Source organism: Malania oleifera, chromosome 2 (genome assembly GCF_029873635.1).
Source record: "Malania oleifera isolate guangnan ecotype guangnan chromosome 2, ASM2987363v1, whole genome shotgun sequence".
NCBI lineage: Eukaryota > Viridiplantae > Streptophyta > Magnoliopsida > Santalales > Ximeniaceae > Malania > Malania oleifera.
This window is the reverse complement of record NC_080418.1, coordinates 88088511-88113886: the sequence shown is the minus strand read 5'-3', so window position 1 is coordinate 88113886 and position 25376 is coordinate 88088511. Positions and strand designations below refer to the sequence as shown.

The following is a 25376-nucleotide window of genomic DNA, read 5'->3' as shown; positions in this document are numbered from 1 at the left end:
AGAGTTGGTAGACATGAATAAACTATAATTTACCAGTATGCTGGGTACAGCTATGTCCGACATGGTAAGCTCCAAGCTACAGTCTGTTAATAACTTCATTAACTTGCAAGAGAGTCCCTTGGTCACTCCGTCCAAAGCAGATCCCATTTTTCATTTTTATTTCACCATTCTTTTTTGGCTAGACTTTTTTATTTCAAAATTGTTCTCGACTCTTGAACATAGCTCAGCAGATCACTGTTAATTGTTATTACAGTTACTTTGGCAAAATCTTATTTCGTATTTCTCTTATTAATTTTTTAAATTTCGCATTGGAACGGCCTATATATATCCAGAACAAAATTATCCATAAAAATATATTTCTGGCGTTGATCCACATCTGATGGACAATTCCCCATCTAAAATTTTTAAAATCCTATCATCCGCACTTTGACTTGCTGTGGGAACTGATACATCTCCGAATAGAGTACTGAAGACAGCAGATATGTTGGGATCCTGTGGTAATTAACAATTTGGGAAGATTGACTCTGACGAAAAGAAAAAGCTATAATCCTTAAAACTTTCAGATGCACATGTAGTTTTGCAAGGGCGATGCCTAGATTTTGGAAGGGCTATCAATGGATGTTCGCACATGCTGAGGCCCATGACCTGGTTCAGGAATTTTTTTCCCCCAAAAATAAGCGGAGTCAGGCCTAACACTTCACTTAAATACATTTCGCAAACAAATTTAAACAAACAACACGCTAATATAATGAACAAAAAAAAAAAATTGTTCTGACATCTGATGGTTGACTTTAAACAATTAACTAGGTCTGACTTAGTGAAAACTTGTTCCTTTCATCACCTGCCCTCGTATAAATCAGCAGACTTGTTATGACAAAACTGCTAAAGCCACAAATTCTCCCTGCTAAGTCATTCTTTGTGCAATCAATGGCTATGGATGCGAGATGTGTTCTTTATTGTCTGTTCTCTTTCTTGGCAGCCATGGTCACCATCTTATTCTTGATGCACAGGGAGGGGAATAAAGGCAGGAACAAGCAGCAGCTACCACCAGGCGCAATGGGCCTACCTTGGATTGGGGAAACAATGGAGTTCTACAAAGCTCAACGTAAAAATCAATTGTTTGAGGAGTTTGTTCAACCCCGGATCACTAAATACGGAAAAATCTTTAAGACAAGGCTACTGGGGTCTCCAACCATAGTGGTCAGTGGAGCCAAAGCTAACCGCTTCTTCATGTCGAATGAGTTCAAGTTGGTGATCAGCTCATGGCCTTCAGCATCAGTTCAGCTCATGGGCAAGCACTCTATCATGGAAAAACAAGGAGAGCAGCATCGCTGCCTTCGGGGGATTATAGCCACAAGCCTAAACTACGCTGGCCTTGAGACTTTAGTGCCCAAAATCTGTGACTCAGTTCATTGGCACCTGGATACAAAGTGGCAAAACAGTAACATGATTAGCCTCTACCATTCTGCAAAAATTTTGACATTTACCGTCATGTTTGAGTGCTTGCTAGGGATCAATGTAGAGCCAGGAACATTGGAAATGTTTGAGAGTGTTTTGGAAGGGGTTTTTGCTCCCCCTGTTAGGTTTCCTGGCTCCAAGTTTTCAAGGGCAAAGAGAGCACGGCAAGAGATAGAAAGGAGGTTAGTTGATATAGTAAGAAAGAAGAGGAAGGAGATGGAAGATGGGATGGGAGAAGAAGAAGGTGGGATGTTGCTCTACCGGTTGATCGCAGCACTGATTCGAGGGGAAATCAGTGAGGACGAGGTTGTTGATAATGTGGTTTTACTAGTGTTTGCAGCCCATGACACCACTTCTTTTGCCATTGCAATGGTATTCAGAATGTTGGCTGATCATCCAAACTGCTATTCTCTCCTACTTCAAGGTATTTGAGTTAATATAAGCATTCACATTTTGCAAACTCATCATTAACAACAATTTAACATCAAACAATGCAATAGTACGCATTTTTTGTCTGCATATTCCTACTAATTTGAAAAGTTAGCCCTATCCTTACAGAACATGCCAACATCGTTCGCAATAAAACAGGCAAAAATCTAACGCTAGAAGATGTGAAAAAGATGAAATATACCTGGCAAGTTGCTCGTGAAAGCATGCGACTATTCCCTCCAATCTTTGGTTCATTCAGGAAAGCAACTACTGACATTGAATATGAAGGGTTCATCATCCCAAAGGGATGGAAGGTGCGGAATATATTTTAAAATTACGGAATGTTTGGGATAATGTGAAAATGACTTATGTGACTTGTGTTAAATAACTAATGTTTGTCTTAATAACTTAACAAGGAAAAGTACTTTTTTAAAAGAAGCAAGTAATTTATTTATTTGAGTGAAACGTCAAATGGGTTTTACAGAATGATTCCATCCATTCCAGTCTACATTTGGAATGGAATTGTGCATCTCAGGGACTCCATGACACAGTACCTAATTAGTAAATTACAACTTGCTAAGACATTTATTTGGGATTTATGCAGGTACTGTGGACAACATACGGAACCCATTACAACGCAGAGCATTTTCCAGTTCCACAAAGTTTTGATCCAAGTAGGTTTGAGGAGTCTGTTCCACCATATGTTTTTGTTGCATTTGGAGGGGGACCAAGGATGTGTGCAGGGTATCAACTAGCTAAGTTGAATATCCTCATCTTCATGCATTTTGTTGCAATCCGTTATGACTGGTCCTTAATCTACTCTGATGAGCCGATCATCATGGATCCCCTTCCATTTCCTTCCTATGGAATGCCCATTAAAATTTATCCAAAGCATCAATAAAGCAAGAGAATGTAAAAATTTCTCCAAGGCATCAATAAAAACACAGAATGATTAGTTGTTTGCACTGTACACATTAACTTCAAGGAGTACATATGAGCCATTCAATCAAATGAAACATGCAAATAAATTGGTAGCAAATGTTTTAACTGCCTTAGCCATTATTAAAGCTTGATATACATTGTTGGCCCACAACCTAACATCTTAAGCTTTTACGTAAAGTGGTAATATAACATGGTATCAGAGCTGGCTACCAGGAGGTCCTGGGTTCTAGCCTCGTCGCTCGCATTTATTCTGTGGCATTTAAAAATTTAATGTGTGTTTATCTCTCTACATGTTGTCGGGCTGCAAGTGCAGGGGAGTATTAAAGCTTGATATACATTGTTATATACATTGTTGGTCCACAACCTAACAGCTTAAACTTTTAGGTAAAGTGGTAATCTGACAGCCATCAAAACTTCAGCATTACATCCAATATTTTGTGCTGATAAGAAAAATCAGTTCAATTCACACTCTTGAGTGCTAAATTTTGAATGACAATTTTACGATCTGATGCAAGTTAGCCTGCTTGGGAGCACTAAAAAAAAGTTCTTAAAACAATTATCATTTAAAATAAGAACTTCTACATAAAAGCAATGTTTGACTTGTACTACAACAAGCACTTATTGCAAAAAGTGCTATTCCCGAACCAATTTTTTTTTTTTTGAAAACTTTTTAAGTGAATTTTGAGAAGCAATGAAGGGTAGCTTTTTAACCACTTATACGTGACAATGATAGCCTTAGTGGATACATAATCATATTTAATGTGTTTTGATGATATTAACCTATTTGTAGTTCCAAGTGTATCCTATCTTTGCAGATCATGTTTAATATAGGTACAAGTGACGAAAGTACTGGATCAAAGGCAAAGATCGGAACGAGTAGACATTCGAGTGGCAAAGATCAAGAGGACACTCAAATGGAAGAGCTCAAGCACATACCAATGAAAGCTAATATAAAAACATATGTAATGAGGAGTGTTTGAGGTAGTATTTGTTGTAACTCTTGTAATTTTGTTTCACACATGTTTATTGAGCAAGAGTTAAGCAAATTGCATACGCATACTAGAACATAAGAGTACATAGGATATCACCAAATCATAAGTTCAGCACTCATGAGCTTTCAAAGTCAAAACAAGAGTTTTATAAAAATATCATTTACTTAAATGTATTTTTATATAGGACAAGTTTTAGATCATATTAGTGTTATAAACTTGGTTCTGGTTGGGTTTATGCACCTTTCAAATTTCATGAACATCCTTCAGTATTTGGAGCATAACTTTTGCTAGAAGACTTTGAAAAGGGGCAATCTTGATATCTACAAAAAGCTAAGGAAAAATCTCATAACTTTCATATTGAAGACTTTCAGGTAAAAACAGTCGACGGTTTGAGATGGAAACAAAACACCAACGGGCGAAAAACGGCTAGTTTTCAAAATAGTTTTTTATATAAAATGCCCAATGGCCATAAAACAGCTAGTTTGCCCATTTTCCTATAAATACAAGCCCAAAAGCTTGTTTAAAGATGATTTCAGTGATTAACATCATTAGATTATCATTCACAAGCACTTTGCATTTAGTTCATCATCTCAAGTGCCCAAAATCTCTCTTGTTCTCTTCTCTTGTATTGATTCATTACTTGAGATATTAGTGTGAGGTTCTTATTGTATCAAATATCAACTCATTCAAGGAGCATTGTCATTGTAATTCATTTTCTTGTTGCAAAGGGTTCTTGGTGAACCGAGTTGCCAAAGGTTCTTAGTGAACCATGGTTTAAAGGCTCTTGGTGAGCGCAAAGGGATTTGTTCCCGTGAAGGCTCTTAGTGAGCATTAAGGGATTTGTTCCCTTGTTGTGTAAAGGCTTCTCCGCCAGTGAAAGAGTTTGGATAGTGGATTGAAAATCCTTAAGTATGTCTCAAGGCGTGGACGTAAGCAAGAGGCTGAATCACATCAAAATTGTTTGTCAAGCTTTTCTTCCCTACTCTTTTATTTATGTCTTGTGCATGATTTATATTTTATATATTGTGATATAATTACTTGTATCTTGCCAAGATTTTATTTTGTAGAGAAAAACACAAATACCCAAAAGAGTCCATTCACACCCCCCCCACCCTCTAGACTCTACTTCAGGGCCAACAAGTGGTATCAGAGCAAGGCGCTTGCATTATTGGAGTAATTTCCAGAGCGTAACGATCAAATGGCGTATATAGTGGACACCTCTTCCCAAGGATAATCCGTGACCAAACCACCGATGTTCAACGACTCCAACTACCCGACATGGAAGAATCGAATGACGATCTTCATTCAATCACATAATCTTGAGATGTGGCAGGTCATTACAAAGAGAGACTACATCTTCAAAAATGAAGAAAGGGAACCAAAAGAAATAGAAGAGTTGTCAAGCACAAAAAAAAGGTTAGTACAATTTAACTTTAAAACCAAGAATTTTCTTTATTGTTCTTTGAGTGACGATGAATACAATCGTATTTGCAGATGTGAAACCGTAAAAGAAATATGGGATAAGCTTGAAATCACATTTGAAGGTACATCTCATGTTAAGAAGTCCAAAATATACATGCTAGTTAATGAGTATGAAATGTTTAAAATGGATGAGGGAGAATAAATCACATCCAAGTTCACTCGGTTCACACACATCACAAATGGATTAAAAGCACTCGGTAGAACTTATTCTATGGAGGGTAATGTACAAAAAGCTCTCCGATCTTTACCCGAGTCAAGGCATGCAAAATCAATAGCCATTGAGAAAGCAAAAGATCTAACCAAAGTCACACTTGATGAGTTAATTGGGTCACTTATGACCTATGAAATTAAGAAAAACACGACTTTGGATCTTGAGAAGCCTAAGAAAGATATAGGTATTGCATTAAAATCAACTAGTTCAAAATACAAAGAAATGCTAGAAGAAGATGAAGATAGTGAAGATGATATAGAATCACTCACAAGAAAATTTAGGAAATTCCTAGTAAAAAGACCACAGTTTGGTAAGCAAACTAAAAGAGAGGAAACAAGCAAAAATGATAACATTAGGTGCTACAATTGCAAGAAGGCTGAGCATATAATAACGAATTGTCCCTTGATCAAACACAAAGGGAAATTTAGAAAAGAAGATTATAATGCCATGAATGCTACTATTTGGGATGACATCGATGGAGTTTCCACCGAAGATAAAGTAGAGGAAGAAGCACACTTGTGCTTCATGGCTAACAAACAAGAGGAGGTAAGTTCCGATGACGATGAACTTACCTATGATGAATTAGAGATAACATGCACTAAGTTGTACAAAAAATTAGTTGTGATGAAAAGAAGGAACAAAAATTTGGAAGATAAATTGTCAAAATGCAAACAAAAGGAACCTTGTCTTTGTTCCATCTTGAAAGAAGAAAATAGTTCCTTGAAAAGGCAAAATGAAGAGTGTATTGCATATACCGAAGATTTAAAATTTCAATTTGAAAATACCTTAAAAGAAAATATCCTCTTGAAAAAGAAAAATGAAGATTATGGGAAAATGATTTAAGGAAAAGAAAACTTTAATAAGCCCTTAGGAACCCAAAGAAATAGATCTTGCAAAAAGAATTTAATTTATGGTTCCTCCATTAAATCCCATAATAATGTCTTATCGAGTAAAAATAGGATTAACCAGACAAAACCTTCACATGCAAACAAAACTTGCTTGTATTGTGAAATGAAAGGTCACGTTCATTATTCTTGCCCTTTTAGAGGTGCAAAAGGCAAAGAAAGAAAGCTAGAATGAGTAGTTAAGAAGATCAACCCCTTGGGACCTAAAGAAGAATGGGTGCCAAAGCAAATAACCTAAATTTTAGACTATTGGCTCCTTAGAACCTAGGATTTGATAGGAATTAGGTAGATTTAAACATACCTAGGCAAAAAGGAATAAGTGTTGACTAAATGAGTTTATATAGTGCTAAATTAGAGACACTAAATTTTTTGTTGATAGCGCTCAAGGTATAAAATCCCAGTTTACGCATAATAACCGTTTGATTACTATGCTGGGGACTTTAAAGAATCAAGCAAATATTGATGAGTTCAAATGTTAAACCAATATGATCTTTTAAACTATATATATCTTTTTAATTGGTTTATTTCTTTTAAAAGTATTGGCTATAGTTTATGAGATGAATTAGCATGCACACCCTCACAAGCTTTACTTAGGCTTGCTCTTTAGGACTAATCAAGATAATGGGAGAGTTTCGTTACCTTTGAAGGTTTTGAACACAAATTACAATGATTAGCAGGCTCTCAGCATAGTCATACAATTGTTTAACTCCTAATCTCTCAAATCCTCATAAAACAGCCTTAAAACAGCACCAAATAGGCTTGAATCCAGTGTTGACTTTGAGAGTATCCTCCAAAAACAGGTACCATACATTAACATTTGAGTCACCCTCTATTTAGCTTCAAAATCTCAGAGGGGAAAAAAAAAAAAATTACTGCAGCTGAAAGCAATTTCTCATGAGTCGAGAAAGAGGAAGAGAGATTCTGAAAGCTTCCTCACATGTGTTGCCAGCATGTGGGGCACATGCACCACCGGTGAGACTCCTCTGACGATGAAATTCCACCTGGTGGCATATCAGGGGCTGGTGGTTTCACTGATGGTGGTGTTGGGTCAAAAAAAAACCTTCAGCAATGTGGGATTCTGAAAAGGGTTATCCGGGAAAGTTTTTAGTCAGTGCATATGGGTCCTTTGATAATCAAATGGCAATGAACCTTCAGGAGATGGTGTTTCAATGGTGTGGACAGTGTTGTGAAATGTTGGTTAGAAATTAGGGTTTGAAATTGAGGGGAAAAACTGTAGTTTTTTAAAGTTGCAGATGAACAGTGCTTCAGTTTTCTGAGATTTTCCAGCAATTTCTGAACTTAGACGCTGAACTTATCTAGTTCGAAAGCAATGTCAGAAAAAACTGGAAGTGAATTGCATTGATTTTGATCTTCAAGAATGATTGTAGGAAAAAATCAAAGAGGAAGTATACAATTACAGAGGAAGAATGTGGGGAATCAGTTTGGCTCTGATACCAAGTTGATGTAGGATAGCAACTGAATATCAGAAACAGAGAGAGAATTATGAGAGAAAACTAGAAGAAGAGAAGAAGAGAAGAGAAGAGAAGAGCAAAGAAGAAGAGAAGGAAAATAGGCAGCTGGACAGCAGAGAGAACAAAGAAGAGTAGAAAGAAAGAACAGAAAGAGACAGAAAGAAGAAGGAAGGAGGAGGAAGGAGGAAGAAAAAGGAGAAAAACACTCAACAAAACAAGAAATTATGCAATACGAATATATCTGTTGGCCTAACTGAGTTTCTCAATCAATTTTGGTGATAACAAACAAAAGATAATCTAACTTGGAATGGTTGAGTAATAATGTTTCAGGTTTGACAATAAGGATCATTATGGACCATCAAGCTATATTCCTCAAGTGATCCAAGAGAAGCTCAAAGCAACACCAGATTGATCAATGCATGAGGAATCTAAAACCAGCTCAAGCTAAAGTCCAAGGGATTTTAAAGTGACCATGTCATAGAAGATTTTAAGCTAAGAGTATAAGGTTTTAAGATGAGCAATGTAAGTACTTCAAAGTTGAATATCTATTGAAATATCATTTGAAGCTCTTTAGGGGAAATACGTGGACTTAGAGACCTATTTTAAAACCCCAGAAAAAGTTTTATAAAGAGTAAAAAAAGAGAGCAAAACATATTTTTTAAACTAAAATGAAAAAACCAGAAAATGGAAAGTTCAGAAGACCGAAGTCACTGCCCAAAAGACTGAAAAGTCAACTTCGGAAGACTGAAGTTTAAGCTCAGTCGTCTGAAGAATTACTTCAGAAGACCGAAGATTAAGTTCAGTCATCTGAAGATTTATTGGTGAAACACAGAAACAGGCAGAAGCACATCAAATGACTGAACTCTGACTTCAGTCGTTTGAACTTGAAACTTCAGAAGTCTAAACCCTAACTTCAGACGTCTGACCCTGTGTTCAGTTCAATATTTTCAAAGCTTTAAGGAACTTCAGAAGACTGACCCCGAAGGTTCAGTCGTCTGAACACTATTAACGGTCAATTTTTTTAAATTTTTAAATGTTTTAAAAATGGTTTCTTGTGCTCCAAATTTTCCTAAAACTTGGGAAACACTCCAAGTAATCTTGGGTAGCATGAAACTAACTTTTTTGTCCTATAAATACATGGTTTTACAAATTGAATCACGCCGAGAATTAAAAAATCTGCTCTAAGCTCTCTTGCATTCAAAGTCACTACTTGCTTAACCACTTGCAATCTAAAAATGTTGACATTCTGAAAGTGTTGATCATCAATCCTTGAGTTCTACATACTGATTTCTTATCTGGAGAAAAAGGGACTTGGTGAATTCTAATCTTGAGCTTCGAATTGTATTTCATCTTTGATATTTAAATTCTGAAGTATATAGATTTGAATTGTACTAATCAGCTCTGTGTGTGAGCACTCTTTGTACACATCTACTTCCTGTTTCTCTTGTAATTATTGGACGATTCCAGGCTTGTTGGATCGTTGACCAGAAGAGGGAAAATCATTTGGAGAGGCGGGCTCTAGCCTACTTGAAGGAGTGGTTGTAAAGGTGTTGTTCCGCCCGGTAAAGGAACTAAGCTAGTGGAATCCTTTGGTAGTTTGCCAAAGGCAAGGACGTAGGCTATGGATAAGCCGAACCTCGTAAAATTTCGGTGTTCTTCTCTCTTCCTTATTCTTTACTTTCTGCACCATATATTTTTGTGCATGCTAAGTGCAGGTTGCAGGGCTTAAAATCCAAATTCAAAGAAGACTCTTGATTTTAGAAAGTATTTTTTAATTATCCGTTTGCGGAAACCCACAAGGGAGTACATTGGTTAGTTTGCGGAAATCTTGATTAAGAGAAGCGCAATAAAATTTCATTCAAAGCAGGGTTTGCAAACAACTACAGGGCTGCTACAAAAAAGCAAGAAATTCTTGAATGACTGATTGATTTTTATACTTTGGTTGGTTGGATTGTGTTTTTAATTTTTCAATGCTTTGTGGTGTGATTTGGTTGTGATCATAAGCTATTTGATTTACTTTCTTGTTGTTGCATTAAAACAAGTAAGAAATTGAAAAGAGGTTAAATTTTTAAATAATCCAATTCACCCCCCTCCCCCCCCCTTCTTGGGAAAGTTATTCTAATTTCAATGTCTAATATAAACACAAGTTCCTAAATCTATGCCTACAATAAATTTGCCAAATGGGCAGCCTAAAAGATGTAGGTGGTCCTCCAATAGGGGAATTTTAATTCTAGTTTATTTCATAGAGTAGTCCACAGCAGGAGGAAAAGTTTTTATTAAGGAATTGGAGCATGATTGAGGAAGTCTTGTGAGGGATCAAAAACAAATTTGAGATTCTGAAAGGTGCTTTATATACGAAGGATTATCAAAATAGATTGGTGATTGAGGAACTTGATTGGAGCCCCATGGGAGCAAATAAGGCTATATGGTTAAAGTGGCCGTTGAAATTGAAAGAAATTAAAAATGGCAGTGTTTAAAATGGATAGGATAAAGCTCCAGATCCTAATAGTTTTATGCAAGAGAATTAGAGAGGTTATGAAGGAGTGATAATGCCGCAGTCTGCTTTTACTAAAGATGGAAAAATTTTAGATGTTTGGTGGATAATGAGGTGGTTGAGGGTGCGAGGAGGATAGGAAAGGAGTGATTTTCAAAGTGGATTTGGAAAAGGCTTATGACATGGTGAATCCGGTATTTTTAGACAAAGTGGCAAGTAAGAAGAATTTTGGACCAGTGTGGAAGAACTAGATAAAAGGGTGTCTTAAGACCTACAAATGCCTGTCATTGTGAATAGGCATCCTAAGGTGTGCGCTAGGGCTTCTCAGGGGTTAATGAAAGGGGATCTCTTGCCTCCATGCCTCCATTTTGGCTGACATTGTTGGTTCATGTTTAAGTAGGATGAAATCGCATTTTGAACAATTAGGGGTAATTAAAGACTTATCAGTTGAGAGATAGGAAGTTAAGATGTCCCCTTTTTGGAGGATAATGTTGGGAAGCTCCTAAAGGTCCTCATTTTGTTAAGAATTTTTTTATAAGACTTTGAGGTTGAAGATCAAAATGTCCAAGAGTGGACTGGTATGCATTAATTTAGATCTTAGCATTAAGAGGGGCTTTATGGCTGTAGCAAGTTGTGCTTTATTGTACCTAGGTGTCATGGGCCAAACAATTCACACTACAGGAAATGCCATGCGCCAATTGTTGTAGCACAAAATCTTAACTAGTCATCTAAAAGTAAAATGCGGATTCACCACAAGAACAAGTTCACAAGCATTGGATACAAATTAAGTGGAAGCAATAACCAAGAAAACACAAGTCAAACAACGAAGCATAAAGCAACATCCATTCAACTCAAATTTAGCAAGGGAAACATGTAGGCTAAATAAATTTACAATAGCTAATGAATTTTAAATGATTGATGAACACTCACCCTCCCCCTAAAAAGCTTTTTATGCAACCTTTTTTTAGCACAAGGAAACATCAATATGACCAACCCCTTTTCCTCCAAGGCATTACTCTACCCAAAGAAGAAATTGTATACTAGTCTTCACATAATGGTTAGCTACCCAATGTGCGCAAGACAATCAATCACAGGCAAACATAAGGCTTTGAACAAGCTTGGCTCGTGAAATTCTCCCCCACTTAATGTGGTCAACGCCCTCATAGACTTTGATGCTAATTACTCGTCAACTTTATCCACAAACGATTGCACGTCTTCCACTAACATCTTTCTTCATTTTCGAAACCCTTCTGCCTTAGTAAGAACTTGTGCTTTTGTCTTGATGACGTGAACTTGTTTTTTGCAAGGATCTCTTCAACTCTTGGTGCGCCAGGTTGCGAGGTCTTCAGTGGTGCACTAGCTAACTAACTTCAGGATAGATCTTCCATGTCGGCCATGAATGGCTTAGGGTGCACCTTCATCGAGGCCAAAGGTTCAATCAAGATACCTTCCCAACTTTGGCCAAGATGGGGACTAGTCCTCTATATTTGCAAAGTAGTCTCATATCTCAACCCTATAGTGGCTTAATCTATTCTTGATAGAGCCAAGAAGCACAAAATCACCGACTTTAAAGTGCAATGATCTTCTCCCTTGATTTGCCTACTTCTTTATCAACAGCTTTCTCCAATAGGCTTGGGCAATCTCTACATTCTATCTCCATTCTTTGGTGAAAATGTACGCTCATAGATCCACTATGCAAGGTAAAATTGGATGCCTATAATGAGCTCAAAAGGAATCTTCTTAGTTGTTAAGCTATTTTGGGCATTGAAACAGAACTGAGCAACGTCGAATAGCTAAATCCAATTCATTTGGTTGGCAGTAATGAAATAGCACAAGTACTCTTCTAGCAGCCCATTGAATCTCTCTATGCTAGTATGAAAGTACAACACTTTGAAAAATTGTCTACATCCACAAGTATGGACCTCAAGTCCCTAACAAGTTGGTAATAAAGTCAAGTGAAACACTCATAGTATCATTTTTACTTGAAGAAGCTCCAACAGTCCAACAATGTTCTCCCACTTGACCTTGCTCTGTGAGCTGATAAGACCATCTAGATATACTTAACCACCTCATCTCACATGTGTGAGTAATATCTCTGTTTCAACAATGCCTAAGTCCGATACCATCCTAAGCGACCTACACACATGGTGTCATGAAACTCCTGCAACAATGTCATCGTCAGGTCACCATCTGGTTATCATGTGTCAATAGTAAATCATCTTCTAATCAGAACTAACATGCTTTACGCTCTTCCACCAACTTCACAAGGCTTTGGGCAACTTGGTGACAAGGTTCATTAATAGGTGTAAAATCAATTTTACTTAGAAGTTCAAGGAAGGATTTAGAAGTTCTAGATCTTACGAATAAATAGGATTAAAATATTTGTGATCTTGGAGGAACGAAGTGTGTTACGATGGGTGTAAAAATAGAGCTAAAAAGGGTCAAAGATAATTAGCTAACTTGAAGTGTTCGGTGAATTATGAAGGAAAATGATTGAAGGGGGGATTCCTTGGTTAATTGTTAATTGTAAATTTTTACTTTTTATTTTTTCATTTTATTTTATGTTATTTTGTTTGGGGTGGACTTCTTGTCCTCTTTCATTTTAACTTGTTTTTCTCTATCTAATACACCTTCTTTTTTATCCCAAAAAAAGAGGTTCCTTAATGGGCTCACACATTGTTGTGGTCATGTAACTTATTGTTGAGTAATTGGTTGTCAAGCCACAAGTCGGCCTTCTTACTTAGTGCATCTGCAACCTAGTTCATCTGCCCCACCTTGTGCTCAAATAAGAAACCAAACTCTAGTAGGAGTCCTGCCAACGAGGCTGCTAAGTGGATAACCAAGTTATCCATCACTAGCACGAAGTTAGACCAAAGCAAGTAATGTCACCACACTCAAAGATGAGTAAATGCTAGCATCTCCTTCCATTGAGTTGCATACTTCAACTCAGCTTCACTAAGCTTACGGCTCTATTACGCAACAAGATGTCCCTTATGTAACATGACTCCACCAAGGACATTTTTTGATGCATCAGCTTGCACCTCGAAAGGCTTCACAATGTCTAGAAGAGCAAGTACCTAATAGCTTATTATGGCTTCCTTTAGGTTTTCAAAGGCTTCATGGCACTTTTGTGTCCAGCTCACTTATGACCCTTCTTCACCAAATCAATTAATAAGGCAGTCCAAGAGTACCCCTCAACGAACGTGCAATAATAGTTAGCAAGTTCAAGAAAGGAAATGCTACTCCTTGATTGTTGTTGGCATCTTCCAATCCTGAATAGCTTTCACCTTCTTCATATCTATTTGGATACAACCTTGTTCAATCATGACCAAAGAATTTAGTACTCTTCTAAGCAAAAGAACATTACCTTTCTTCAAAGATAGGTTGTTCTCCTTCAACATATGAATAGCTTTCACCTTCTTCGTATCTATTTGAATACAACCTTGTTCAATCTTGACCAAAGAATTTAGTACTCTTCTAAGCAAAATAACATTCCCTTTCTTCACATATAGGTTGGTCTCCATTAAACTTGCAAAGGCTATGATTTAGTTAGGATAGGGTTGCCCTTTTGGCATCATTTGTGGCTGTTTGCTTCTGGGTGGTTTGGTAATGCAGCATTCTCTGACATTCAGAAGGATTGGTTGGACCTTTTAGCTTTGTTATTGGTTTCCCATAGTTGGTTTTGCTTTTATTTAGTAGTGAGGACTTCTCATATCTTTGTACTCCCCTTCCTCTATTAATATCTGAAAAAACTTGCCATGAGTAATTTGAATTATTAACTTGCTATTCATGTTCATTGTAAACTTGCTATTCAATTGGGTTATTTATGTATTTTTGTTAACTCTACAGGTATAAATACATCTGGTAGCTATATGCAATGACTAAAATTTTGATTTCTAACAAAAATTCAAAGGGTCTCAATTTACAAAAATTTCAACAACAAATTCTACAGACTTTGATTTTAATTTAAAGAAACACAACTTATAATAAATTAGGGATGAAACTTTGGCAAATATTGAAATATATGATCAAGAATAATTTAGAAACCAAATGGAAAACTCCAAAATTTTCTCCTTTCTCTTTTTTTTTTTTTAAATTTTCGAAATTCCGGCCCATATGCTTCAAATTTCTGCTGATATTCCTAAAATCTTAAAGTTTCCTGATATTTCAGACAAAAGTTTGCAAAATGGAAATGGAAACCAGATTTCCTTTTAAAACTCCCAAAATTTCATGAAAAAAATTCCACAATTTAATATTAGGGTGATATATTGGAACTTATTATCAATTTTAATACAGAATCCCCGCTGCTCTTCTTTCCCTCCACCTACAGAACTTACCCTCATCTTCCCCCCTAGGTACAGCACTACTCTTCTTCCTTTCTTTTCTGTTCTATATCACATAGGTTACAGATGTTCTGTAAGAGGTTTAGGGCATGCATTAACTGCCAGTGAGTTGCTAATTCGTCAACTGATACATGAACACGAAAAAAAGAAAAAAAGAAAAAAATCAGTTGTTGGAGATAAGAGGTCTGTCTCAATCCCAAAGCAGTCTTACTACTTTCTAGAAATTCAGTCATTATGGAGAAAGTTTCAATTAGTGAACTGTAGCCCCCAAATTATTTCAATGAACCAGCAACCTGTGGTTCATGAATTCTTTTATTTATTTATTTATTTATTTTTCTAGGTCATTTACAGTCTTCTCTAGAACTAATATCATGAATTATGAGAAAATATTTTCCAGTTAGCTTTAACCAACTTCCTGGGGGATGAGGGGGGAGGGGGGGTGTGCATGCGCGTGCGCACAAAACACACATATATTCAGGTGTATGTGTGTGCATGTGTATGAAGAAGGTCACATTTGGTTCTTGGAATGGTTCTTGAAATGTCAATTCAAGGAATAGAATGGACTAAAATGCAATGGGAATAAAAATTGCATACAAATATAATACTTTAAAAAAAAATTCACCCGTGCAAAAGTTTCTGTTATTCGATCCAACATGCAATAGGATAGGAATAGATTTTCCCACTATGAAATTTGGGAATCATGATTCTTCGTCTACTCCTTATGGCTCAATAAAATTGTTGTATTATTATTTGTTTTACAAAAAAACATTTTCATTTGTAAGCGATCAAATCACTTGTTACCACTCAATTCCTAGGAATAAACATTATTGAACTAAAGTTACTAAACTTAACTATAAATCCTCCAAATATTAAGGAGAGAAATAGGCCACACTATGCAAAATCAATAAATAATGATATGAGTAGCTGATCAAAATGGAAAAAACAAAATCAGGCCTATCAAATCAAGAAGGCAACTTGCTTAGTTGCATTTTTACCTGGCCACTGGACCAATAGAAATAGGCGTTGAATCTAAATTTGGAAGTTAATACGCAAATTTACTTGGTTTCTCGTTTTTTTGCACAATATATCTCCCAAAATGTTCAACTCCACATTTTTTGCAAGTTAATAGTTCACCAATCAACAAAGATAAAGTTTCACGTGTTCACATAGATAATGATACATTAAAAAGGCTCATCAATTGTAACAAATACAACTGATTTTGCATATATGCACAAGATTTCTTACAGAGGTGGTGGATCTTTGACACATTGAAGGGCATCTGGCAATCGAATGTGACTGGTAATCTTCAGTCCTCTCTGAGACCATTGATTCACAAGGAAAACTTCTAGTTTCCTCAACTGTAGAATTTTGTTTTATTGCAATCAATTAAATTTTAAGAGAAAAAGATGAATACACACCTTCAACGCCAATGAAATGGAAGGAAATGCTTTACCAAAAGTAATAGAAAAATATTCTGCACAATATGGGTTGACCATATTTACTTGACTTCCATAAATTTTTCTTCTACCATGAAAACGTTTATGACATACAAAGCAGCAGTGCAAATTTTTATTAAAAAGAATTCTGCACAACATGACTTGACCACATTTGCATGAGTTTCATAAATTTCTTCAACCATGAAAATATTTATAACATACGTAGCAGCAGTGCAAAATTTTATTATTTTAAAGGGAAAAAAAAACATTTGGATGCGCTACAGGAATGAAATTCAATTTACTTAGCATAGCATTTGATGGCAATTATATGCCATTAGATTAACCCTGACCAGCGCATCAAATTTAAAAAAAATAATAATAATAAAAAAAAAAGGTCATTGAGAAATAAAAATGAGGTAAATAATGATAAGGCTCCTACCATAGCAGGGTCAGAGACTAAGTGGGGTTCATGTACACAGCCTTTTTCTGCAACTCAAACCCATGTGGTAAAAATAATTAAGTCACCGCAGGAATTGGACTAATCCCAAAAACTAATATAGAACCCAAATGGTGTCCTCCAGTAAGTGATCCTATAAATAACTCACATGCAACATATGGAATGACTTTCAAAATGCTCTTAGGAATAAGATAAAAAAATATCACAATTCAAATAATTTAATTATGAATTAGCCTTGACTTTACCCAAAATATATCTTGACATGAATATCTAATCCCTATATTTAACATTTTTTTAATAGCAACCCAATGTTTAACATTGATATCAGTAACTTCATCCAGCCAGAAGCCACATTGCCCTTAAATGTTCCCATAATTAAATGCACATCCTTTTTTGACTATAAGCTAGACGATGCATCAAATATCTACGATGGTTTTTAATCAATAAGTACCAATTGGGGAACCTATCAGTGTTGCTCCAAACATTCTTGATCCCAAAATAGTAGTTCTATGAAGTTCATAATGGGGAAGGGAAGCTGAAGTTTGTGAAGAAATTATATGGAATAGCCAAGCACTCAGTATTTTGGACACACTGTATTAAGCTTTGCTAGATTCAAGAATAAAATATTTTCTGTATCTGAGGGAATGAAAAAAAGAGGATTTAGAACATGATCATTCTTCTCCCCATTTTTTTATTTCTTTAAATGTGTGTGTGTGTGTGTGTGTGTGTGTGTGTGTGAGAGAGAGAGAGAGAGAGAGAGAGAGGAGGGGAAATTAAAGAATTGGGATCATTTGGAACCACTTAGAGCAAAGGACTTTTTTCGAAAAGTACTTATTTAAGAGTAGTTTGGTATTACTTATCATAAGTACTTCAGTATTTTGGACACACTGCATTAAGCTTAGCTAGATTCAAGAATAAAACGATTTTCTGTATCTGAGGGAATGAGAGAAAGAGGTTTTAGAGCATGATCATTCTTCCCCCCATTTTTTTATTTCTTTAAATGTGTGTGTGTGTGTGTGTGTGTGTGTGTGTGAGAGAGAGAGAGAGAGAGAGAGAGAGGAAGCGAAATTAAAGAATTGGGATCATTTGGAACCACTTATAGAAAAGCACTTTCTTGGAAAAGTACTTATTTAAAAGTAGTTTGGTATTACTTATCATAAGTACTTCTTGCAAGCTCTCTCTCTCAATTTCAAGTCACCTACAGCCATAACTTTGCTGAAATCAGATTTCAAGAAATGACAGTAATCCTATTTGTGAATACTCCGGCTTGATGCAGTGACAATGCAATAACTGCCCATGGTTTTAAATAACGACCACAACCATTACGTAACACCATTGCCTTGGTTTTTTGGGTTACTGATACCGTTACACACCACAAAATCGGAGGGAAGAAAAATCACGGTCGTAGCGGCCGTTATAGACTGCAACCATTACGTAGACCACTACAGCTGTTACATAACCGCTATAGGACTGCAATGCCAAAAAAATTTATTTTACTTTTTACTTTTTCTTCTCACTTTTGTTTTCCCCCCCTTTCATAAATCATTCTCAATATACTATGTGGCAAGAGGGGGAAAAGATTATAATGAGGATGACAATGTCACAAAATTTACAATTTTTTTAAATAATCAAATTAATTAATAATTTGAAAATACTAACTTGTTAGGAAAATATTTTATTTTGATAATATTAGGAATTTGAAATTTATGTTCTATATTTTTCAACTTCAACCTTTTTTCTTTTCTAGTTATTGTATATTTGTATTATTCATATGTCTTATGTGTCTAATAGATGAATGGAGTGTATAATGTATTTTGTTTTATCTGTTAAGTTGGCACACACAAGAATTTATCACACATAAGAACAATGAGGAAGTATAAATACACACACACATAATTTTTCTATCAATGGTGGTTTAAAACAAATGCAAACTTCTTGCACTTACCAAACAATTTAGTTGAACTAAAGGGTCCAAAATATACTAAAACGCTTTCTAAGAAGAGTTAAAAACTTAAAACATGCAAATGCACTAATATGCACAAGATTGTGCGTTCTTGAAAAAATTCATGACTGTTACACCCACTACCCATTATGTAACATCTGCTACTCCCGCTTCCCGTTACACCCATTACCGTTACGTTATGCTACCCATTACCGCAATTTAAAACTAAGGTTAATAACTAAAGAGAGACTTGGCCACATTGTAAGAAGCGGCCAACACCCAACCACCCCTCTCTCTCTCTCTCTCTCTCCATGCTAAAAGCAAATCCATTGTCACAAGCACAAGAGAACCCATGAGAAAGGCACCAAACTGACCCAAAAAATATTAAAGTTGAGATGTGATTTCATGTGGCTGCGGTCATCTAAAATATCCAATCTTAGTTGTCCCAAAATTGGAAATTGCATTTTTGAGATGTGACTTTGTTCGACACAAGTACTCGTAAACACATTGTAAGCAGTGGCCGACCCTCGTACATCTCCTCTCTCTCTGTGTTAAGAGCAATCCATCGCAACAAGCAAAAGAGACAACCCAAGAGCAAGCCAGCAAACTCAAAAAGATAATAATTAAAAAAAAAAAAAAGTGAAGACGTGATTTCATGTGGCTGTGGTTGTCTTAAAGATCCGATCCCAGATGTCTCAAAATTTGAAATCGCATTATCAAGATGCGATTTTGTTCAACACAGCTACTACAGTAAGAAGCTTTTAAACAATCCTATTGTAGTATTTTATTTTAAAAAGCAACCTAACTGAATCAAAAACTCCAGTGTAATGTACCATTACTAATTTATTATAGTTACAATTCTTCCAACCTTCATATCATATATTTAAAAATGTATATTATCCCTTTCTTTTTCATTGGGACATTCCTCAGGCTGCCAAAAAGAAGAGATTAAACGAAGGAAAACAAACCTGCTTAACAATGAAAGGCTCCTCTGCAAGGCTCAATGGTTTAGTCAAGATGGTGAGAAAGCCATTTCGGTTCCCATAAACAATGTCAGTGAAGTGCCGATCACCAACCTGCAGCAGACATAACTATGCTCTTCCTTTCATAATGCAAAACCAAAATCTGAAAAGATCATTAAGCATTCTATTAGTCATATATACCATGATAAGTAGTGACGATGCACAACCAAAGTGTTTCTCAATTTCTTCAGCTGTTCCAGATGGCTTCTTCACCCCTACGATTTAACAAACAGATATACACAATAAACGCAGGATAAACTAAAAAAAATGCCACAAACATAACAGCCTGAACTGTTCTAGCACAGGTTTCCAGGTGAGATGAAGCAATAGGTCCAATTCACTCATGAACTATAACTAGCATCCATTTGATTCAGAACATATATAAATTGCAGATTTTCAAAATAACAGATCCTAATTTGCATATAAAGAAAAAGAAACACACATACTATGCCTTATTACTTTAATTCCGATTGCCCTCTCCAGAGCTCCAGCTTTACGGCCATCAGGATCATACTCGTGAAGCCCTGATTCATAAAACCGTAAAGATAAATCATCAAGTTGAAGAAACAACATCACAACGCAGCATCAACAAAAACAAGAAAATTTTCAAATGGGTCAGACTGCAATTACCTGCTGAGTTACTAAACACTGCGATATCATTTCCAAACACCGACTTGCATTGCTCTATCGAAGATTCGAGAGGCCCCCACAATGTCAAAGCGTAAGGCGCAGTAATAGTGTTGTCCTTGTCAAAAACAACACCCCTGAAACCCCTTCTTCGAAGCTCAACCCAATCAATGTACCTTATATCAGGCACGGTCACGTGGGGAACCGCCAAATGCCGATGCCTCGCAACCACCCCCACCGAACAAACGATTCCCTCCAAATTAAATCTCTGACCCAACGCTGCTCTCAAGTCTGCCCACCACATGTTTGTGCAAATAACCTCACGGTTCTGGACCTTGTTCTCTGCTTCTTCTTCTTCTTTTACGCTTTCTTTCTCCTGGGTACTTCTTGTTTGGCTGCTATCGCCAATAGAGGGGTACAGTTCTTCTAAGAATACGTGTTTGTGACATGGATGTGAATCATTCTTCTTCTTTTTCTTCTTTCCTTGCTCCTTGCTGCAACTATTTGCCGTCGTGTGAGTGACGTAACAGCTGTTTCTGCATTGGGTTTGAATCTTGAAAGCCGAGAGAGGAATGATGGTTCTCTTGTAAGACAGATTAGAACGATGACGGCTAGAACTTGGGTAACAGCAAACAGGCCAGGAAGCAACAGTGCCCGCCCGCATTTTTAACCTACATTTCTCAGTATTTCATTTTGTTACATCTCCGTTTGGGAATAAACATTGCACTTCCCAGTTTAAATCCAGAAGATGGATTTGGACCATTGCGGTTCAGAAGTGGCCCCAGGCCCCTTTAAAAATAGACATTTCATAATTTTTTAAAATTCATAAGAATTAATATTAATTGCATAATTTAAATCAAAGTTTGAGTATAATATGGGGATATTATAAAGTCAAGTTTTCAACACTATCATTTAGCCATTTAACACTAAAAGTAAAATATTCATGTATTACAGTCAATTATTTTTCATGAGTTAGTTTATGCTCTATGCTTCTATAGTAAAATTGTCTCATAAAATCTTTTTATAATTTGTAATTTATTTCTTAAATTAGCAATATAATAATTGATTTAAGATTTTTCATAATTTTTATTAATAAATGAAAATAAATTTGGTAATCATTAACAATTGTATTAATTTTTTTTGTGACTAGTTGAGGAGCACGAGGTTGATTTTAATAAGTTTTAAAATCCACTTCTAAATGTAATTTGTGTCAAATCATTTATATTTTGATATTGGTGAAATTAGTGTACATATGTTTATAATTGATACTTTCGTTTATATATAGGCATAAGTGTAGATGTCAAAGATATTTTTTGACCAAACAACTTTTAATTCAAATGAAGATAGAAAAAAAAAAAAGCACAATTTTTCACTAGTTGGTCGATTGGCCTTCTCTCCAAATATAATCGTTGGTGCCACCCATAGACAGTCGATCAGCTTCTAAAGGCTATCAACTTATCCAACTATTATTCAAAATTTTGAATTGTTCGCACACAATGGGCTAGAGATTTTAAGCTTGCCACATGCCTCATTGGAACTTATTGTTGTGGGACCAAAATTTGACGCCTCAACAAGGATGGCTACCCAAAGAATATGGTATATATCCTTTATCTTGCACTCTAAGATTCATGGAGTCGCCACTTACCCTTTTTACCTAAGTATGGCTAAGTTGACATAATTACTATTGATTAATTTGTCTCTACCTAACCATAGGGTCCAAGGAATCAATAGTTTCTAGCCTTTGTTCCAAAACCACGTTTGGGAGTTCAATTATATAAGGGGAAAGTATTAGACACCCCCTACACAGTACACACCCATCATTTTCAAATGGTACTGTGATAAATTTGAGATGTTCAAACATTAATCAAGATCGGTTTTTGAATCTGTATTTATTTAGGTTACCTTTCTTTTAAATATTATTCCACCTCATAACCATCGGGCAACCTATCAGTGTTGTAAGGCTTCCCTCACCTCAAGAACCGCATGAAGAACTACAACATGTTCCTTGGGGATCTGTCGTTGGATCATTAATTTAGTTTTATGAAATTGGAAAATATAGTTTTATCACATAAAGCATACAACGCATATCACCATGTTCAATCTTAAGTTGATATACACACAATTACATTCATGTGACATAATACAATTTCATAATCAACATGGTTTGTTTGATGAGTTTATTTACCAAGTCATTAAATACTGTTCCACCTTACAATCAACGAGCAACCTGTCAATGTTACAAGGCTTCTCTCACCCCAAGAACCACATGAAGAACAACAACATGTTCTTCAGAGATTCATTGTTGAATTCATTAATTACATATTATGATTCTTAAACATTCAATCCAATCTTATATAAGATAAGAAATCAAATACATTTCCTTAACTAGTTAAATCATGACAACCACATACATTATTGAAATTGTTGGGTTTGTGGATCATATTTTGAGTGGAACACAAGCATCAGGAAAGCATCATGAAGCGAGGAACAAGAGAAAAGTTTGCAGGAAGGCAACCGTCGCCAATTTACTCAACAGTTTGAGGGCTAATCGTCGACGGTTTGAGTTAACCGCCGATGATTTTAGGCAGAATGCAAGGAATTTTTCACAGCTTCAAACTATCAACAGTTTGATCTAAACCATGGACAGCGCTCACACACATCACAGAATATCATATCGGAGATCGATAGATTGAGAGATTTTGAAGAATTTTCCTCCGTGGGAATTGCTACAAAAGTGTTTTAATCATAGTAGAAGTCTTTTGTATGCATAAGATTATTATTTAATCATATTTTGTAACCCTAGTTTGATAAGGTTGATGTAAGCTTCATTGTGATAGTGAAAATCAACCGCTTGCTCCCGTGGATGTAGGCAAATTGTAAAACCACGTAATTTATTGTGTCGTGAATTCTTATTGCTTTCCTTTATTCATTTTTCTTGATTGTTAATTTCCATATATTCATCACTGAGTGCTTGCATTACTTGTTCCATATTCGAGTTATGTGTGTTTCCGCTACGCATTCGAATCAACAATTGGTATTAGAGCGCCAATTTTCAACAATTGGTATCAAAGCTATTGGTTCGCACTGGCTGGTATTTCTTCTACGAGGTTCGATGTTGGTAAGTTCGATGGAATGGGAAATTTCAAGCTTTAGACGAAGAGGGTTAAGGACTTTCTAGTGTAGCAAGGTTTGGTGAAGACTCTATATGAAAAGAAGCCGGAAAGCATAGACACCGCAAGTTGGAAGGAGTTGGAAGCGAAAGTTGTGTCCACTATTAGGTTATGTCTGACCGATGACGTGTTGTATCACGTTATGGATGAGGAATCGCCGACAGCGGTTTGGCTAAAACTGGAGCGTCGGTACATGTCCAAGTCATTGACAAACAAGTTGTATCTTAAGCAAAAACTATATTGGCTTAAGATGGCAAAGGGTTCGGACTTAACTCAGCACATCAACACATTCAATCATATCATTAGTGATTTGAGGCGAGTTGATGTGAAGTTTGAGGAAGAAGAAAAAGCGTTGATGATGTTGAATTCCCTACCTACATCACCTACGTATGAGAATTTGGTTACGATGCTGACTTCAAGGAAAGAAACCCTTGACATATAGGAGATCATGAGTGCATTGACGGGGTTCTATTAAAGGAAGAAGGCTAGCAAGAGGGTTCATATGGTGAAGGGCTCGTGGTAAAAGGTAATCAGGATCGTGGGAAATGCAAGTTTAGGAATAAATTGAGTGGTAATAAAACTCAGTAGCAGTCAGAAGGAGAATGCAAAAACTCAATAGGGTTCATCTAAATCTGCGAACGTAGTGAAAGAAAGAGATTTAAGGAGCAATGTTTGTGATATGCTTTCTATTTCATTGGGTTTAAAATGCCTCATGAATTCTCAGATCCTAGACTCGAGATGTTCTTTTCACATGACGCTCAACAAAGCCTAGTTCACCACTAACATATTGGTGAGTTCTGGTTCTGTTCTGATGAGAAACGATGTGGTATGCAATGTTATCAAAATGGGGAATATCAGAATAAAGATGTATGATGATATGGTAAGGAGGTTATATAGTGTAAGACATGTACCCAATGATGAGAATCAATAAGCACCATGGAAGGATCCATTATATGTTTCAGTTGGGCCTATCATCAGAACGAGATCAAAGAAGATCAAAGAAATACTTCACGGGCTGATTCAAGATATTTGGGCTTATTCAAAAATGGGGCACTCCAAGCATGGCCCAAAGAAAGATGAAGACTTACTAAACTTAATTCAAGTTTGTGATGGAGCTAATCCTCCTTAATGGCTTTAATCTCCTTATTAATAATTGTGTGCTAATTCAAATATGGGATTTGACTTAATGGTGTATTGCAAGGCAACTTGGCTTGCATAGGTTTTTAGTAAGTTGTGAGAGTTATTAATGTGTCTAGTAAGTTGGTATATTTAATGTCCTTGTCTCCCATGTTTGTATGGGAATTGCTAAGTGTTTAATGTTCTTGTCTCCCATGTTTGTGTGGGAATTGTTAAGTGTTTAATGTCCTTGTCTCCCATACTAGCTATATATATCTCACCATTGTAAGAAGGAAAAGAATGGAAATAAAAATGTGAGGCTTTGAGGCTTTGTTTCTTCTTGGTTCTTTTGAAGAACTTTTCGAACTTATCGGGATTTCCCGTGGCGTTCACCAATGACTTATCAAACGGCTTTCCACCACCGTTTGTGGCGTCTTCCTTATACCAAGGTTTGTGTTTCGCACTAAACAACGGGTTGAGGTCGTATATACCAAAGTTCTTGTTTGTCGTAAACAACGGGTCGAGGTCTACCATTCATATCTATCCAAAAATCTGAATTTTAGCTTTCTTGGGCAAGCATTCCAATATTGGTTGTTGGGTCTCAACGCGTGTCGATTGAGGTTCGCATCATTTGGTATCAGAGCTTAGGCTCTAAAATCAGGTTTACTATCTTTTATCTTATGTTTTGTTTCATTGTTCTTGTTTTGTGACGTGTAGCAAGTTGGAAAAAAAAAAAAAAAAAGATACGTCAGTAAAGAAAAAAAGAAAAAAAGGAGACAGTCAAAAAGAAAAGAAAGCAAAAAGATTTTTTTTTTTTTCCTACTCCTTTGATTCGTTGTTTCTACAATATTTTCTTGTCTTATTGGTTTAATATTACA

At 36.1% G+C, this 25376-nt stretch overlaps 2 protein-coding genes across 10 annotated transcripts; one reads left to right on the top strand and one right to left on the bottom strand.

Annotated features, from left to right (window-relative positions):
• Nucleotides 1-525: 525 nt before the first annotated feature.
• LOC131149392 (phosphatidylglycerophosphate phosphatase 1, chloroplastic/mitochondrial) lies at nt 526-20925 on the bottom strand. 9 transcript variants are annotated; one of them, XM_058099817.1, is made up of 6 exons: nt 20216-20925; nt 20032-20109; nt 19727-19800; nt 19532-19639; nt 15974-16086; nt 526-1419 (listed from the first exon to the last, which is right to left on the bottom strand). In XM_058099817.1, exons 1-6 carry the CDS (start codon nt 20874-20876, stop codon nt 1410-1412), a joined length of 1044 nt encoding a protein of 347 aa, XP_057955800.1. In that variant the 5' UTR covers nt 20877-20925; the 3' UTR covers nt 526-1409. The 9 variants fall into 9 exon arrangements, with proteins under 9 accessions (XP_057955800.1, XP_057955795.1, XP_057955799.1 ...); XM_058099812.1 differs by having other exon boundaries at nt 526-645; nt 19532-19654; nt 20216-20919; XM_058099816.1 differs by having other exon boundaries at nt 684-1875; nt 20216-20919.
• On the top strand, nt 871-3154 carry LOC131149395 (taxadiene 5-alpha hydroxylase). The gene has a single exon (XM_058099820.1). It carries the CDS (start codon nt 871-873, stop codon nt 1888-1890), a length of 1020 nt encoding a protein of 339 aa, XP_057955803.1. The 3' UTR covers nt 1891-3154.
• Nucleotides 20926-25376: the final 4451 nt, after the last annotated feature.